The sequence below is a fragment of the Amblyraja radiata genome, chromosome 1 (genome assembly GCF_010909765.2).
Source record: "Amblyraja radiata isolate CabotCenter1 chromosome 1, sAmbRad1.1.pri, whole genome shotgun sequence".
Taxonomy (NCBI): Eukaryota; Metazoa; Chordata; class Chondrichthyes; order Rajiformes; family Rajidae; genus Amblyraja; species Amblyraja radiata.
The window spans coordinates 104,379,086-104,397,260 of NC_045956.1; the positions used below are offsets into that span (position 1 = coordinate 104,379,086).

The 18,175-nt window shown below is 43.9% G+C and overlaps 1 protein-coding gene across 1 annotated transcript in view; it reads right to left on the reverse strand.

The window, feature by feature from the left end:
* The window catches only part of yipf7 (Yip1 domain family member 7), a 55,962-nt gene that overhangs the window by 10,920 nt on the left and 26,867 nt on the right, over positions 1-18,175 (reverse strand). The window contains exon 5 of the mRNA XM_033027949.1: positions 9,784-9,965. Within this exon, the coding sequence (XP_032883840.1) occupies positions 9,784-9,965 (182 nt within the window). The remainder of the gene's footprint in view (positions 1-9,783; positions 9,966-18,175) is intronic.

Below are 18,175 nucleotides of genomic sequence, written 5' to 3' on the forward strand. Positions count from 1 at the left end.
CAAAAAAGCTGGAGAAACTCAGTGGGTGCAGCAGCATCTATGGAGCGAAGGAAATAGGCAAAGTTTTGGGCTGAAACCCTTCTTCAGACTGATGGGGGGTGGGGGGTGCGGGGAGAATAAAGGAAAAAGGAGGAGGAGCCCGAAGGCTGGGGGATGGGAGGAGACAGCAGGAGGGCTGATGAAGGGAAGGAGACAGCAAGGACTAACAAAATTGGGAGAATTCAATGCTCATGCCCCCAGGATGCAGACTCCCCAAGCGGAATATGAGGTGCTGTTCCTCCAATTTCCGGTGTTGCTCGCTCTGGCCATGGAGGAGACCCAGGACAGAGAGGTCGGATACGGAGTGGGAGGGGGAGTAATCATATATTTCTTCTTGTAAACTGTTAATTTCCTCCATGCTTTCTGCAATTTACTAGGACATACTTGAAACTGATCAGCATTGAAACTGATCTTCATTGGCAGTCCTAGGCCACGAATTTGACCACTTCAGCAGATAAACTGGAAAGCTTTCTGAGATTCATTAGATTAGTCACACTGAGCCTAGGTTTCAGAAAGTAGCAGCAAGTATTGACTGCTATCCATTAAAGTTACTATGGAGAATTCTGAATATTTTGGCAAATGTTTTTCAAGTATTGACAGGGATAAATCGGAATACACTTTCATCTCTGAGATTGTAAGTACATACAGTAAGTAGAAGCAGTAGGCCATATCAAGCGTGGTAAGTGTGCTCTACCACTCAATATACTGTAGAAGTCTGAAAACTAAAAACTGTAACATCTAGATTCAGCAACAACTTCTTCCCAACAGTAGCCTGGACATAGGGTGCAAGTTGAATCAGGAGTTAAAATTGGCATGTCAGAAATGTAATGCTACGGTTGTTGTGGGAGATTTCAACATGCAGGTACATTGGGAAAATCAGGTTGGTACTGGACCCCAAGAAAGGGGCTTCATGATGGATTCTTAGAACAGCTTGTATTGGAGCCTACCAAGAAGAAGGCAATTCTGGATTTAGTGTTGTGTAATGAACCGGATTTGATAAAGGACCTCGAGGTTAATGAGCCATTAGTGGTAGTGACCGTAACATGGTCGGGTTTAATCTACAATTGGAGAGGGAGAAGGGTAGATCGGAGGTGTCAGTGTTGCAGTTGAATAAAGGGAACTATGGGGTCATGAGGGAGGAGCTGGCCAAAGTTGACTGGAAAGATACACTAGCAGGGATGACAGTGGAACAAAAATAGCAGGTATTTCTAGGAATAATACAGAAGGTGCAGGATCAGTTCATTCCTAGGAGGAAGAAAGATTCCAAGGGGAGAAAGGGGTGACCATGGCTGACAAGGGACGTCAGGGACAGTATAAAAATTAAAGCGAAGAAGTACAATGCAGCAAAGATGAGCGGGAAGCAAGAGGATTGGGTAATGTTTAAAGAACAACAGAAGATAACCAAAAAGACAATATGGGGAGAAAAGATGAGGTACGAAGGTAAGCTAACCAAGAATATAAAGCAGGATAGTAAAAGCTTCTTTAGGTATGTGAAAAGGAAAAAATTCAGAAAGACCAAAGTTGGACCCTTGAAGACTGAAAAAGATGAATTTATTATGGGGAACAAGGAAATGGCAGATGAGTTGAACAGGTACTTTGGATCCGTCTTCACTAAGGAGGACACAAACAATCTTCCTGATATAGTAGTGGCCAGAGGATCTGGGGTGACGGAGTAACTGAAGGAAATCCACATTAGGCAGGAAATGATGTTGGATAGACTGATGGGACTGAAGACTGAGAAATCCCCAGGGCCTGATGGTCTGCATCCCAGCGTACTTAAGGAAATGGCTCCAGAAATCGTGGACGCATTGGTGATAATTTTCCAATGTTCTATAGATTCAGGATCAGTTCCTGTGGATTGGAGGGTAACTAATGTTATCCCACTTTTTTAGAAAGGCGGGAGAGAGAAAGCAGGGAATTATAGACCAGTTAGCCTGACATCAGTGGTGGGGAAGATGCTGGAGTCAATCATAAAAGATGAAATAGAGGCACATTTGGATAGCAATAACAGGATCGGTCCGAGTCAGCATGGATTTATGAAGGGGAAATCAGCTTGACTAATCTTTTGGAATTTTTTGAGGATGTAACTAGGAAAATGGACATGGGAGAGCCAGTGGATGTAGTGTACTTGGACTTTCAGAAAGCATTTGATAAGGTCCCACATAGGAGATTAGTAGGCAAAATTAGGGCACATGGTATTGGGGATAGAGTGCTGACATGTATAGAAAATTGATTGCCAGATAGGAAACAAAGAGTAGGGATTAACGTGTCCCTTTCAGAATGGCAGGCAGTGACTTGTGGGGTACCGCAAGGCTCGATGTAAGGACTGCAGTTATTTACACTATACATCAATGATTTAGATGAAGGGATTCAAAGTAACATTAGCAAATTTGCAGATGACACAAAGCTGGGTGGCAGTGTGAACTGTGAGGAGGATGCTATGAGAATGCAGGGTGAATTGGACGGTGGATGAGTGGGCAGATACAGTACATGACAGATACAGTTTAATGTGGATAAATGTGAGGTTATCCACTTTGGTAGCAAAAACAGGATGGAAGATTATTACCTAAATAGTGTCAAGTTGGGAAAAGGGGAAGTACAACGGGATCTGGGGGTCCTTGTTCATCTGTCAATGAAAGTAAGCATGCAGGTACAGAAGGCAGTGAAGAGAGTGAATGGCATGTTGGCCTTCATTTGAAGAGGAGTATAGTAGTAACGAGGTCCTTCTGCAGTTGTACAGAGCCCTATTGAGACCACACCTGGAGTATTGGGTGCAGTTTAATTTAGAATGTGGGAACTCCTCGCAACCATGAAGGAGACTCACCAGAGACCACCAGCGAACATGTGGCGAGCACAGAGTCTCCTGAATTCTCGTAAAAAGTTGCCTAAGTGGGACAGGCCCTTTATCTTTATTGGATGAGGCATTGAATACAAAAGCAAGGTGATAATGTTGGAACACTTAAGGACGGCACAGTGATGCAGCGATCGAGTTGCTGCCATACAGCGCCAAAGACGCGATTTTATCCTGACTGCGGGTGCTGTCTTTACAGAGATTGTACATTCTTCCTGTGACCACGTGGGTTTTCTCCAGGTACCCTGGTTTCCTCCCATATTCCAAAGATGTGTAGGTTTGTAGGTTAATTGGCTTCGGTAAAATTGCCCGTAGTCTAGGAGAGAACGATTGTGAACAGATCGGTGTGGACTCGGTGGCCGAAGGGTCGGTTTCCATTTGTTGGCAGTTTGGCAGAGTTTCCATGCTCTATCTCTAAACTAGTTAGGCTATTCCAGAGTACTGAGTATGTGTCAGGTCAGAGTGCTACATGAGATAGCAACTGAGAAAGTGCAGATGAGATTTACTGGAATGTTGCAAGGATGGGAGAATTACAGTTATGGATAGATTGTATAAGCTGACATTATTTTCTTTGGCTTAAATAAAATTGGGGGTAGATTTGTTTAGGTTGTCACAAAATCATGAGAGGTTAAGGAAGAGTAAACGGAAAGGGCTTAACTCCCTGCTGAGAACCCACGACTAAGGGGCATAAACTTGATGTCATAGGTAGGTAGAAGGCAAGCTGAAGAGTTGATAACAAAGGAATCATTTCATCAAGTGAGTAGTGGGCAAAAAGACTATGAAACCAGAACGTCACCACATTTTTAAGGGCCTCTATGGATACTTCAGGAACTGTACCTTGCAAGACCAAAAGTAGAGAAGTTGAATTATGTCCATCCATTCCCACAACAGACACGATGAACCAAATGGTCTTCTTCTACACTATGTATTTTAGCAATTATCTGAGATTTTGTGTTAATTTGGAGAATTGAACATTTTTTAAATTATTTTCCTCAAAGTGCCGAGAAAACATACTTGAGTATTATTTTGATTAAGAACGCTAAATGCCCCTGTCCCACTTAGGAAACCTGAACGGAAACCTCTGGTTACCTTGAGCCCCAACCAAGGTTTCCATGAGTCGCCAGAGGTTTTGGTCACTTGCCTGGAAAGCCTCGACCGAAGCGTGAGTTGCATCTACTGATCAAAGATCCTACAGGATCTTTGCTACTGACCACACACACACACACACAGACACAGACACAGACACAGACACAGACACAGACACAGACACAGACAGACACAGACACAGACACAGACACAGACACAGACACACACACACACACACACACACACACACACACACACACAGACACACACACACACACCGCGAAGGTGGGGGCCAGGGACAGCTGAGGAGCGCTGTCTGCGCGATGAAGAGGAAGGTAAACGCCTGCCACAGAACACGGTAAGTCCTTTAGAGAGCGCGGGAGGGAGGAGAGAAGGGGAGAGAGAAGGGGGGAGAGAAGGGGGGAGAGAAGGAGGGAGAGAAGGGGGGAGAAGGAGTTGAGACAGTTTTAAGAAGTTTAATAAAGTTAGTGGGCATTTTACCTTCCAGTGGATCTTCTAGGTCCTGAAAACCAAAGATCCTATAGGATCTTTGCTGAAAACTCCAATGAGCCAATCAAAATGGCCGATCAGCGAAGGAGATTGCCTTCGACTGCCTGTAAGTAAATAGCAACCCCACTCCACTGGCTTCAACCAAATGGCAACCTATTTTTAGTCGAGGCCGGTTTTGTTTTTTTTTAAATAATCGCAGGAACATAGAAGAAGCCTCAACTATGCGGAAACCACTTTCCACCATTAGGGAGAGAGACCAAAACCTCCGGGAACCTCACAGAAACCTTGGGTGGGGCGCAAGGTCTCCAGAGGTTTCCTTTCAGGTTTCCTAAGTGGGACAGAGGCATTAGTCTTTAGGCACACAAGGTAATTGGAGAATATGGGTGAGTGGGCAAGAAATTGACCCTGAGGCACAAGATCAAACGAGATATTATTCGAGGAGTCAACTCGTGTTTTTTTGTCATATGTACCTGAATGGAACAACAACGTTCTTACTTGCAACAGCAGCACAACAGGTTTGTAAGCACAGTACGCAATAGCTAATATAATAAACAGCAAACAAAAAGTTCAAAAATCTTTACTGCAGCCCAGAAAGTTCGTAGTTTGAAGTTTAGTTGGAGTTTATTGTGTTCAATAGACTGATGGTTGTTAGACAATAGACAATAAGTGCAGGCGTAGCCCATTCGGCCCTTCGAGCCAGCATCGCCATTCAATGTGATCATGGCTGATCAACCCCAATCAGTATCCCGTTCCTGCCTTCTCCCCATATCTCCTGACTCCGCTATCTTCAAGAGCCCTATTTAGCTCTCTCTTGAAAGTATCCAGAGAACCAGCCTCCATCGCCCTCTGAGGCAGAGAATTCCACAGACTCACAATTCTCTGTGTGAAAAAGTGTTTCCACATCTCCGTTCTAAATGGCTTACCCCTTATTCTTAAACTGTGGCCCCTGGTTCTGGACTCCCCCAAAATCAGGTACATGTTTCCTACCTCTAGCGTGTCCAAACCCTTAATAATCTTATATATCTCTCTCATCCTTCTAAATTCCAGAGTATACAAGCCCAGCCGCTCCATTCTCTCAGCATATGACAGTCCCGCCATCCTGGGAATTAACCTTGTAAACCTACGCTGCACTCCCTCAATAGCAAGAATGTCCTTCCACAAACTAAACTAAACGACCAAACCCTAATCCCAGGACAATGTACCTTTGTTCGTATTTTCCAGCCAGAGAAAACAGTCTCTTATCTTCCACCCTGCCAATTCCTTCATAAGATCTTGTGTGTTAAATGTGACCACTTCTTATTCTTCCAAACCATTGTGTATCAGGTACTTTACTTATTCTACCTTCATCACATAATACTCTTATTTCCCAAATCAGATTAAAAAATCTATATTGCATTGTGATTCCGAGACAGTATTTTCGCAGTATCTCTCTCTCATCCTGGAAAACAGCCAGCAATTTGAACCAACAAAGTGCTTTCTTACACAAATGAATTTATGGGAGACATACTGTACATCAATTATCTGCTGTATGGCTCATACACATAGTCACGCTGGCAGCTTCTCTAACAGGCTGATAGATGTGGTGCAAGCTTCTTTCTAAATATTGTTGCGAAAATTATTCTTTGATACAAATTTAAAGATATTTTAACCATGTGGCCTCACGGTGAAGATTTTCACTCGTTTGGAAAGATCTGGAGTATATGATGGTTAGGCTGTAACATTTCCAAGTCATTACTGGATTGAAGCTATTCCTCGTGTATGCATGGGAAGTAACTTGAATAATGAAATATGTTAAAGCTGGAATGTAAAAATAAGCTTTGCAGGAAAAGCCTGCCAGACCTTGCACAGTAATGGCATAATTGAACATCCGAGAAGCCTGGGGAATTATACACAGTTCATCGTCATGTCCTAGGACGGGGGTGGGGGGGGTTCTTTAGCCACTGTAGTTCAGTCACTGGAAACCTGACATCAAGCTAATTCCATTGTTAAAATTGTCTAAACTTTCCTTGATTCCCTCTCTCCCCCACCCCCCTCGACACCTCCAAGTGAATAGTATGGATTCTACACCCCCCCATCTCCCCACAAGTAAATGGTGTATATTCACTGAGGTGATGTCCACATTGGAAATTTACAGCTACATAGAGATAATGTATATATTGCGGTGGTCTCCGCTGAAGTACACAAGGCTGAAGGAAGATATTACTGCCTTACGTTTTTTTCAAATGGATCAGGATAAATTGCAGCATATCTTATATCTTCTGGTAGGAGCACAGAAATGAGGAGTCATTGATTTAAAATTGGAACAGGGAGAATGACAAGAAAAATTATGAGAAATTACTTTCCAGCTAACTGGTCGTTGGGAGCATTGAAAACGTTACCACAGAGAAAACTGAAAAATACAAGACATAGAGATGGTCAGTAAGATTGGTTGTGGGTTACTCCAGCACACCGTGGGCCGAATGGTCTCATGTGATGCTAGTATATGCTTCTGTGGTTCCTCAAAATCACTAAATGTACTGGTATTAAACCAAGAGAGCTCTATTATTTTCATTTGCACACCTCAGTATGCGGACAAAAGAAGAGACAAATTAAATACCAAAGGACACAAAGTGCTGCAGTAACTCAGCAGGTCAAGGAGCATCTATGGAGAGCATGGATAGGTGGCGTTTCTGGTTGGGACCCTTCTTCAGACTGAGTTCCCCTCCCCCACCCCACGACAATGTCTGAAGGTTCCCGACCCGAAAGTTCACCTATCCATGTTCTCCAGAGATGCTGCCTGACCCACTGAGGTATTCCAGCATTTAGTGTCCATTTGTGTAAGCCAGCATCTGCAGTTCCATGTTTCTACAATGTAAGTGCAAGTTCTTTTCTGCTTCATTAGACTTCAAAAGACTGCCACATTTTACTGCTATTCTCTGAGTAATGAGCTATGTAATTAGCATGACGGTGCACTAAAGACCACAAGATAGTTTCAAAGTAGAATACTTAATTCTTCTTTAGCACCTACAGGGAGCAATGCTCATATCACTTTCAAACATGCAGCAACAAATCTCATTCATTTTTTCTCACATTTTTTTCTCAGCACATTGGCTCATTGATGGACTTATCTTATGTTTTGTTAGGTTATGTTTAGAGAAATAAATAATTCTATAGCATTCAGAGAAGTGCCATTACATGATGTTTTCAAGAGAGAGTTAGATTTAGCTCTTAGGGCTAAGGGAATCAAGGGATATGGAGAAAAAGCCGGAATGAGGTACGGATTTTGGATGATCAGCCATGATCATATTGAATGGCGATGCTGGCTCGATGGGCCAAATGGCCTACTCCTGCACCTATTTTCTATGTTTCTAACAAGATTAGCTTAATTTATACTATGAAGGAAACCTGGCCGAGACTTTGTCGGAAAACTTGGTTTCTCACCCTGCTATCTTGATGATAAATATACAAAAAAAAAGTAATAAAATAAAACGGAATGTATTCAGTAGGAGTTCTCTTGACGATTGAACACAGTATGCAACACATTCCACTGTGAGAAGCAATCAAGTATTTTCAGATCCATTACCTGAAGTACAAAATAGGCCAACTCTACAACAGACCAGGGCAAGTTTAATTTTCAATAGCACAGACTATACAAACTATATTATGTATGCGGGAAGGGAGATATCTGACCGCTTTATCTTGACTCCGATGTAAACTGCTTACTCTCTTATGTAAACCAGCAAAGGTGTCAAAAGTCCTGAATAGTTTTCAACACTTGAAGCAGCATTCATTTTTAACAGAAACATTGTGCAAAATGATGAGTAATGGGATCCCAGGCTGCAACCTTCATTGTTAAGTTAATTTGATATCAAAAAAAACATTTGTAATAACGTTGGGAGTAGATCATACAGTCCCTCAAGATCAAGACCAAATTATGCAAATTGTAAGGCCCACCTTAGTTAAGTGACAAACAGTTTTCATGTGTAGGAAGGAACTGCAGATGCTGTTTTATACCAAAGGTAGACACAAAATGCCAGAATAACTCAGCAGGTCAGGCAGCATCTCTGGAGAAAGGGAATATGTGACATTTCAGGATGGAACCCTTCTTCGGACTAATAACATTCATGCCAAACAAAGAAAACTTTTCATTCACTGCCCTCCCAAACAGATTCTCTTAATTCTGACCAAGATCCAAAGACATAATACACTCTAAGTATGTTCTGATATTCACACATTCCCTTTTTAATCTATAAAAGGGAAACCTTGAAAAGTACAACTGAATTTCTTTCAAGGTTTCAAAGTCAATTTATCATCACATGTACCAATTAAGGCACAGTGAAATTCAGATTATCATTAAGCTATACTCTAAAAAGCAACAAGACACACAACTACACAAAAGTTAACATAAACATCCACCACAGCGGATTCCCTACGTTCCTTACTGTGATGGAAGGCAATAAAATCCAATCTCCTTCCTCTTTATTCCGCCGTCAGGGCAGTCGAACCATCCGCAGTCGGGGCAATCAAAACTCCCGCGTCGGGGCGATCGAAACTTGCGTGCCCGAGCAGTCGAAACTCCTGCAGGCTTGGAGTCCCCGATGTCGGTCTCTACCAGAGACCGCGGGCTGCACGATCTTAAAGTCTCACAGGCTCCCACGGTTGGGGCCCCATAGATGACCCCCGACAGGGATCGCGAACTCCGTGATGGTAAGTCCGCAGGCTCCCACGGTGGAGCTCCCGGTCGATCTCCAGCAAAGGCCGCCAACTCCACGATGTTAGGCTGCAGTGCGGACGGAGATACGATATGGAAAAGAATCATATCTCCGTCGAGGTAAGTGATTCGAAGATGTTTCTCCCAACTCCCCCCCACACCTCCCCCACAGAGCAAGTTAAAGAACACTAAAACATACATTTAACACATACAAAAAAGACACAAAGAAGGAAGGGACAGACAGACTGTTGGCGAGGCATCCATTGCTGGCGCCACCCGGTGGATTTGTGTCACCTGCATTGAATATTTTCTATTCAGTCCGAAGAGGGATCTCAACCCGAAACGTCGCCCATTCCTTCTCTCCAGAGATGCTGCCTGTCGCACTGAGTTATTCCAGCTTATTGTGTCCATCTTTTGCATATTTTCTACCTTTCCTTTACGCAATAAGTTTACAAGTTGCACAGAACAGTTAGAAGCACCACCTAGGGCCACTGCAGGATAATGTCACCACCATGGCTTTTGATTTCTAGATCAATAACATTTTATAACAGCTTTACCTTAATTAGTCTCAGATATATATCCACAACTTCTACCTTGACATACTTACTGGAGTGAAAAGAGAACGGCAATGCCAGCGAGAATGACCATTGGCAGGAGACAGTATCCCAGGACGCTGGCCACGCAGCCAATCGAGACCTCTGTGCAACTCATCAGGTTCAGCAGTGTGTATATTGCCAGACACCCAAAGACACTGATTCCATAAACATAGCCAAATTGTACCTTACCGGCCTGCAATAGAGAGTAGAAATACAGTATTCATCAAGCTAACCTGAGGTCTACTTTTGTTGACCTATCGAACTAAAGGATGTTAATTTGAATTGAATTGTGACAAACAGAAAATACGTTAAAAACGGCACAAAGGGATTGCATAGCCCAGGAAGTTAGAAACTTACTCTTGTGTATCCAGGTCAAATTGATGCTATAAACTCTCTTGTATTCGTCCAACAAACTAAGCAAATGAATAGAACAGTTACAGATGAACCAGTATAAGAACACAAAACTGGGTACTTGTCTGGTCCCAAATAATAAATGAAATAAGAGATTTCCTAGATTGATAATAGGAGTAATTTAAACAGTTATCTCCAATCCAAAGAAACGGAAGCTGAGAATTTGATCTCTTTTGTTCTGTTCCCAATTTTATTTTCCTTTCATCTGCTTTTTGCCGAAGGAAGAGAATTAGAAATGCTCTATTTGTTACAGAGCACAGACTCTTTCAACTCTATGTGACTGTCGTGCAGGAGCTATTCAATTTATTCCACTCCCCTGCTACTTCCTCATTGCCTTGAAATTGATTTATAATTTCAACTTTGTGTGCAATTCTTTAAAGTTACCGATTAATCTGTTTCTACAACTTTTTCAGATAATGCATTCCTCATCACAACAATTATAGTGGAACAGTGAACAGCGAATGCTAACTGACCTGAACAATGGTAAATAAATCACCAAAAGCCGCACATCGATGACTATCGTAGTCGTCGGCAGAAGATCTAGTCTCATCTGTGTGGATATATCTTTTCTAATCCCATCACACTGTTCTGTAATCTTTATGATCTATCAAATCAGTCATTTCTTTTCCATGGACAAATCCCCCATCTTGTTCCATTTTCCTGGTAGCTTAATGGTACAGGAATCAATTTCATTAACATGTTTAGAAATCTTCATGTTAGTCTGAGGATAACCTAACTAAGCTGTCAATCGGGTTTAACATTACCAACACCTTTTAATTCTACACAATGTTTATTTGCAATGTTTCTGCCTCAACTATCTTCTCCAGCAGCTCATTTCATATATCACCACCCTTTGTGTAGAAAAAGTTGCCCCTCAGATTCCTATTAAATCTTTCCCCCCTCACCTTAAACTCATGTCCAGTACAACTTCCAAATAAGCTCTGAACTACATAGACTTGGGTGCTGGAGTAACTCAGTGGGACAGGCAGCATTTCTGGAGAGAAGGAATGGGTGACGTTTCGGGTCGAGATCCTTCTTCAGTGATCAGAATGTTATTGTTCTGTCTTGTACATATGACAATAACACACTCTGGGTAAACAACTGTGCATCCACCTTGTCTATTCCCCTCATGATCTTATACACATCTATAATATCACCTCTCATCCTTCTGTGCTCCAATGAATACAGTCCTAGCCTGCCCAACCTCTCCTTCCATCTCAGGCTCTCAAGTACTGGCAGCATCCTCGTAAATCTTCTCTGCACCCTTTCCAGCTTAACAACATTATTCCTATAGCAATGAGAACAAAAGGGCACACAATTCCAACTGTGACCTCACCAGCACCATGTACAGCTGTACATAACATCTCAATTTATACTCAATAAGCTAACTGATGAAGGCCAATGTGCCGAAAGACTTCTTGACCACCTTATCTATCTATGATGCCACTTTCAAGCAACTATGTGCCTGCACTCCTAGATCGTTCTACACTACAACACTCCTGGAAGCCCTGCCATTTACTGTGATGGTGAGACTTCCCAATATGCAACACCTCACATTTATCTCCATTAAACACCATTAATCTTTCCTCTGCCCACTTGTCCAACTGATAAAGATCCTCCTGTAATATTTGGTAACCATCTTCGCTATCTACAATACTACCATGTCAGCTGCAACATTACTAATCATACTCTGTGCGTTCTCATCCAAATCGTTGATATGAGTCATGAACGGCAATGGTCCTATTAGGGGTACACCATTTGTCACAAGCCTCCAATCAAAACAACAACCATAGAAACATAGAAACATAGAAATTAGGCGCAGGAGTAGGCCATTCGGCCCTTCGAGCCTGCACCGCCATTCAATATGATCATGGCTGATCATCCAACTCAGTATCCCGTACCTGCCTTCTCTCCATACCCTCTGATCCCCTTAGCCACAAGGGCCACATCTAACTCCCTCTTAAATATAGCCAATGAACTGGCCTCGACTACCCTCTGTGGCAGGGAGTTCCATAGATTCACCACTCTCTGTGTGAAAAAAGTTCTTCTCATCTCGGTTTTAAAGGATTTCCCCCTTATCCTTAAGCTGTGACCCCTTGTCCTGGACTTCCCCAACATCGGGAGCAATCTTCCTGCATCTAGCCTGTCCAACCCCTTAAGACCATCTACTAGGGCATCGGAAATGTCCTCGTTCTTCAGGAAATGGGGATTCCCCTCCGCCACCATAGATGAGGCTCACACCAGGGTCTCATCCATACCCCGCAACACTGCTCTCTCTCCCCATCCCCGCACTCACAACAAGGGCAGAGTCCCCCAAGTCCTCACCTTCCACCCCACCAGCCGGCAAATACAACAAATAATCCTCCGCCATTTCCGCCACCTCCAACGTGACCCCACCACTCGCCACATCTTCCCATCTCCCCCTATGTCTGCCTTCCGCAAAGACCGCTCCCTCCGCAACTCCCTTGTCAATTCTTCCCTTCCCTCCCGTACCACCCCCTCCCCGGGCACTTTCTGTTGCAACCGCAAGAAATGCATCACCTGTCCCTTCACCTCCCCCCTCGACTCCATTCAAGGACCCAAGCAGTCGTTCCAGGTGCGACAAAGGTTCACCTGTATCTCCTCCAACCTCATCTACTGCATCCGCTGCTCTAGATGTCAGCTGATTTACATCGGGGAGACTACGCGGAGGTTGGGCGATCGTTTCGCCGAACACCTCCGCTCAGTCCGCAATAACCTACCTGACCTCCCGGTGGCTCAGCACTTCAACTCCCCCTCCCATTCCCAATCCGACCTCTCTGTCCTGGGTCTCCTCCATTGCCAGAGTGAGCAACACTGGAAATTGGAGGAACAGCACCTCATATTCCGCCTGGGTTGCTTGCGTCCGGATGGCATGAACATTGAATTCTCCCAGTTTTGCTAGCCCTTGCTGTCTCCTCCCCTTCCTTAACCCTCGAGCTGTCTCCTCCCATCTCCCCGCCCTCGGGCTCCTCCTCCTCCCTTTTTCCTTCCTTCTCCCCCCCACCCCCCCATCAGTCTGAAGAAGGATTTCGGCCCGAAATGTCGCTTATTTCCTTTGCTCCATAGATGCTGCTGCACCCGCTGAGTTTCTCCAGCATTTTTGTGTACCACTATCACTATGCTTCCTTTCAAGGAATCAATTGTCTATCCATTCAGCTAGCTCACCCTGAAAGGAAGTACAAATCTGTTGCTTCAAATTTCCTTTGAACTCCTGAAAAACAATCTTCACAAATACCATCAAGCAGTAAAATCTGTAGGAACAAAATACTTTTCCGCCCTTGTTTCCAAAAACGCTCATAACTCCAAGGTTCTTTTTAGTACCATCACCTCTATCATATGTCCTGCCCCCAGCACCAGCTTAACTGGGTCCCCTGCTAAGTGCGAGGAATTTACTATATTTTTCACCAGCAAAGTTAAGAACATCAGAACGAATATTCCCCTCCCATCTGTGACCTGGCTGTCTCATTGGTCTGTTCTTCAAAATTACACTGTTTCCAACCCGTTACTCTACCCTCCCTTGTAAAACTGGTCACCACCATGAAACCTACTACCTGCCCCCTCGACGTTGTCCCCTCTGCCCTTCTGAAGGATGTCATTACAACAGCTGGTCCCAGCATCCTCGCCATCTTCAACAGTTCTCTGGCCACTGGCACTGTTCCTACCTGCGTCAAGCATGCGGTGGTCCAGCCCCTCCTGAAAAAGCCTAACCTCGACCCCACCTTGCCAAGCAACTACAGACCTATTTCAAAACTGCCTTTCCTTTCAAAAGCCCTTGAAAAGGTAATTTTAAGTCAACTTATGCCTTACATTCACCAAAATACTATCTTGGAAACTTTCCAATCAGGTTTCAGGGCCCACCACAGCACAGAGTCTGCCTTGTTGAAGGTACATAATGACCTACTGCTCACCGTTGACTCCGGTGACTGTGCAATCCTGCCCCTTCTTGACCTCAGTGCAACATTTGTTACAGTCGACCACAACATCCTAATTGACCATCTCCGGTATGGGGTTGGTATTGATGGCACTGCCCTGAGCTGGTTCATCTCCAACCTCAAAGGTAGGAGTTTCTCTACTAACATAGGCAATTCTTTCTCCTCCCCAGCTAGCCTCTGCTGTGGGATTCCACAAGGTTCCATCCTTGGCCCCATTCTCATCTCCCTGTATATGCTCCCCTTTAGGCCAAGTCATTCAAAGGCACAGCATTTCCTTCCATTGCTATACAGATGATACACAACTCTATCTCCCCCTGAAGCCCAAAAACCAATCAAATGTATTTAACCTTATCCACTGCCTCGAGGATATAAAGTGTTGGATGGCCCAGAACTTCCTCCAACTAAATGAGGGTAAGTCTGAGGTCATCCTTCTCGGCCCCTCGGACTCAATCAAAATAATAGCAGGCAGCCTTGGAAGCCTTACCCCATTTCTCAAACCTCACATCAAAAACCTTGGCGTGATATTTGACTCAGCATTGAAATTTGACAAATAAGTCAATGCCGTGGTAAAAGCTAGCTTCTTTCAGCTTTGGACGTTAGCTAAAATGAAACAATTCCTCCACTTTGATGACCTCGAAAAGATCATCCACACATTTATCTCCTACCGCCTCGATTTCTGAAACTCCCTTTACACTGGCATCAGCCAATCTTCCCTGTCCCGCCTGCAACTGGTCCAAAACGCCGCAGCGAGATTCCTGACGGGCACCCGAAAAAGGGACCACATCACCCCGATCCTGGCCTCTCTCCACTGGCTCCCTGTGCGGTTCCGAATAAATTTCAAGATCCTTCTTTATGTTTACAAAGCCCTAAACGGGCTTGCACCCACCTACATTAAAAGTCTGCTTACCCACCACACCACCTCCAGGTCCCTCAGATCGGCCGACTTGGGGTTACTGAACATCCCGTGGTCTAGGCATAAGCTCAGGGGCGACTGCGCCTTTGCGGTTGCAGCTCTTAGACTGTGGAACAGCATCCCCTTTCCCATCAGAACTGCCCCCTCCATTGACTCTTTTAAGTGGAGACTTAAAACTCATCTTTACTCTCAAGCCTTTGTTGACGTCCTCTGAGGGAGGGTTATATGTATGTATTTATGTATGTACTTAATCTATGAATCAATGTTGTATAACATTAGTACCTCCACCAATGTAAAGCACTTTGGTCAACAAGAGTTGTTTTTTAAATGTGCTATAGAAATAAAAGTGACTTGACTTGACTTGATTTGAGAGCTATCTCCTGTCCCCTTTTTGCCCTACTGATTTATTTCTTTTGTGTGATCCTCAGTTCCTGAAACAAGGTTTCAAGGTCAGTTTAGTGTTCTGAGGGATAAGATATACATGCATTTAGATAGGTGGATTAAAGCCCTGTCCCACAGTACGAGTTCATTCCAAGAGCTCTCCCGAGTTTAAAAAAAATCTAACTTGTGGTAAGCATGGAGAATGAACGTAGCGGGTACGTCGGAGCTCGGGGACATCCCTTAGCGGCTCGTAACGCTAACGGCAGGTACTCGGGAAGACTCGCTAACTGCAGGTAAGCACGGGAAGATGCGTGAAGATTTTTCAACATGTTGAAAAATGTCCACGAGAGCCCAGAGTACCGACGAGTGGCCATTACCGTAAATCTCCGAGTTCGAATTAGGGCAAACTCTGGAGTGTTCTTGGAACAAACTCGTACTGTGGGACAGGGCTTTTAGGGACATTTTTTATGTGGGAGTTCTCCAGGGATACACTTGATCCTAGGTACACAAAAAAGTTGGAGAAACTCAGCGGGTGCAGCAGCATCAGACTGAAGAAGGGTTTCGGCCCGAAACGTTGCCTATTTCCTTCGCTCCATAGATGCTGCTGCACCCGCTGAGTTTCTCCAGCTTTTTTGTGTACCTTCGATTTTCCAGCATCTGCAGTTCCTTCTTAAACACGTCTTATACACTTGATCCTGGCTATCTCTAGCTGTATCATGCCTCCTTCTTATTCTTGACCAGAGCCTCAATTTCTCTTGTCACCTGCCTTATCCTTCACTCTAACTGAACTCTTGTCACCACACTTTTAAAAGCATCCCACTTTCCGGATGTTCCTATTCCTGCAAAAAACCTGCTCTAATCAACTTCAGCGAGTTCCTGTCTAATACCATCAAAGTTGGTCTTACCCCAATTTAGAATTTTAACTCGCAGGCCCGCCCTGTCTTTATCCATAACTATGGATAATTATATTTAAAATATTATAAGATTAATATACACACACTGTCAAAGTAATTATTTCAATTTGCACTCAAGTCCACAGGCAAATCATAAACATAATCTTTCAATACAAACACTGAAAATAAAATCAGTGCTAATTTCATGCATGCTTCTACTGGAATATAGCCTTGCCCACCTACTTAATATTTCAGGAATTGCCTTTGCTTTGCTGACAATTTTATATCGATCAATTATACTCAATAGAAAGTTGTGAGCACACGAGTCAGCATGGATTTACAAAGGGGAAATCATGTTTGACTAGTCTTCTGGAATTTTTTGAGGATGTAACTAGGAAAATGGACAAGGGAGAGCCAGTGTACCTGGACTTTCAGAAAACTTTTGATTAGGTCCCACATAGGAGATTAGTGGGCAGAATTAGGGCACATGGTATGAGGGTAGAGTGCTGACATGGATAGAGAAGTGGTTGGCAGACAGGAAACAAAGAGTAGGTATTAACGAGTCCCTTTCAGAATGGCAGGCAGTGACTAGTGGGGTACCGCAAGGCTCGGTGCTGGGACCACAGCTATTTACAATATACATCAATGATTTAGATGAAGAATTTAAAAGTAACATTAGCAAATTTGCAGATGACATAAAGTTGGGTGGCAGTGTGAACTGTGAGAAGGATGCTATGAAGATGCAGGGTGACCTGGACAGGATGGGTGCATGGCAGATGCAGTTTAATGTGGATAAATGTGACGTTATCCACTTTGGTGGCAAAAAGAGGAAGGAAGATTATTATCTGAATGGTGTCATGTTAGGAAAAGGGGAAGTACAACGGGATCTGGGGGTCCTTGTTCATCAGTCAATGAAAGTAAGCATGCAGGTACAGCAGGCAGTGAAGAAAGCTAATGGCATGTTGGCCTTCATAACTGGAGGAGTTGAGTATAGGAACAAAGAGGTCCTTCTGCAGTTGTACAGGGCCCTAGTGAGACAACACCTGGAGTATTGTGTGCAATTTTGGTCTCCAAATTTGAGGAAGGAAATTCTTGCAATTGAGGGATTGCAGCATAGGTTCACAAAGGTCAATTCCCGGGATGGCGGGACTGTCATATGTTGATAGAATGGAGCGGCTGAGTTTGTATACTCTGGAACTTAGAAGGATGAGAGGAGATCTTATTGAAACATATAAGATTATTAAGGGATTGGACATGCTAGAGGCAGGAAACATGTTCCCGATGTTGGGAGAATCCAGAACCAGGGGCCACAGTTTAAGAATAAGGGGTAGGCCATTTAGAACAGAGATGATGAAAAACCTATTCACCCAGAAAGGTGTGAATCTGTGGAATTCTCTGCATCAGAAGGCATGGAGGCCAATTATCTGGATGCTTTCAAGAAAGAGTTAAAGCCCTGTCCCACGGTACGAGTTCATTCAAGTGCTCTCATGAGTTTAAAAATCAAACAAACTCGTGGTAAGCACGTAGAATGAACGTAGCGGTTACGTTGGAGGTCGGGGACATCTCTTAGCGGCTCATAACGTCAATGGCAGGTACCCGGGAAATGCGGTAAACTCGGGAAGACTCGTGAAGATTTTTCAACATGTTGCAAAATGTCCACGAGAGTCCCGAGTACTTACGAGCGGCCATTACCGTAAATCTCCGAGTTCGAATAAGAGCAAACTCAGGAGAACTCTTGAATGAACTCGTACAGTGGAACAGGGTTTTTAGATAGAGGTCTTAAAGATAGCAGAGTCAGGGGATATGGTGAGAAGGCAGGAACGGGGTACTGAATGTGAATGATCAGCCATGA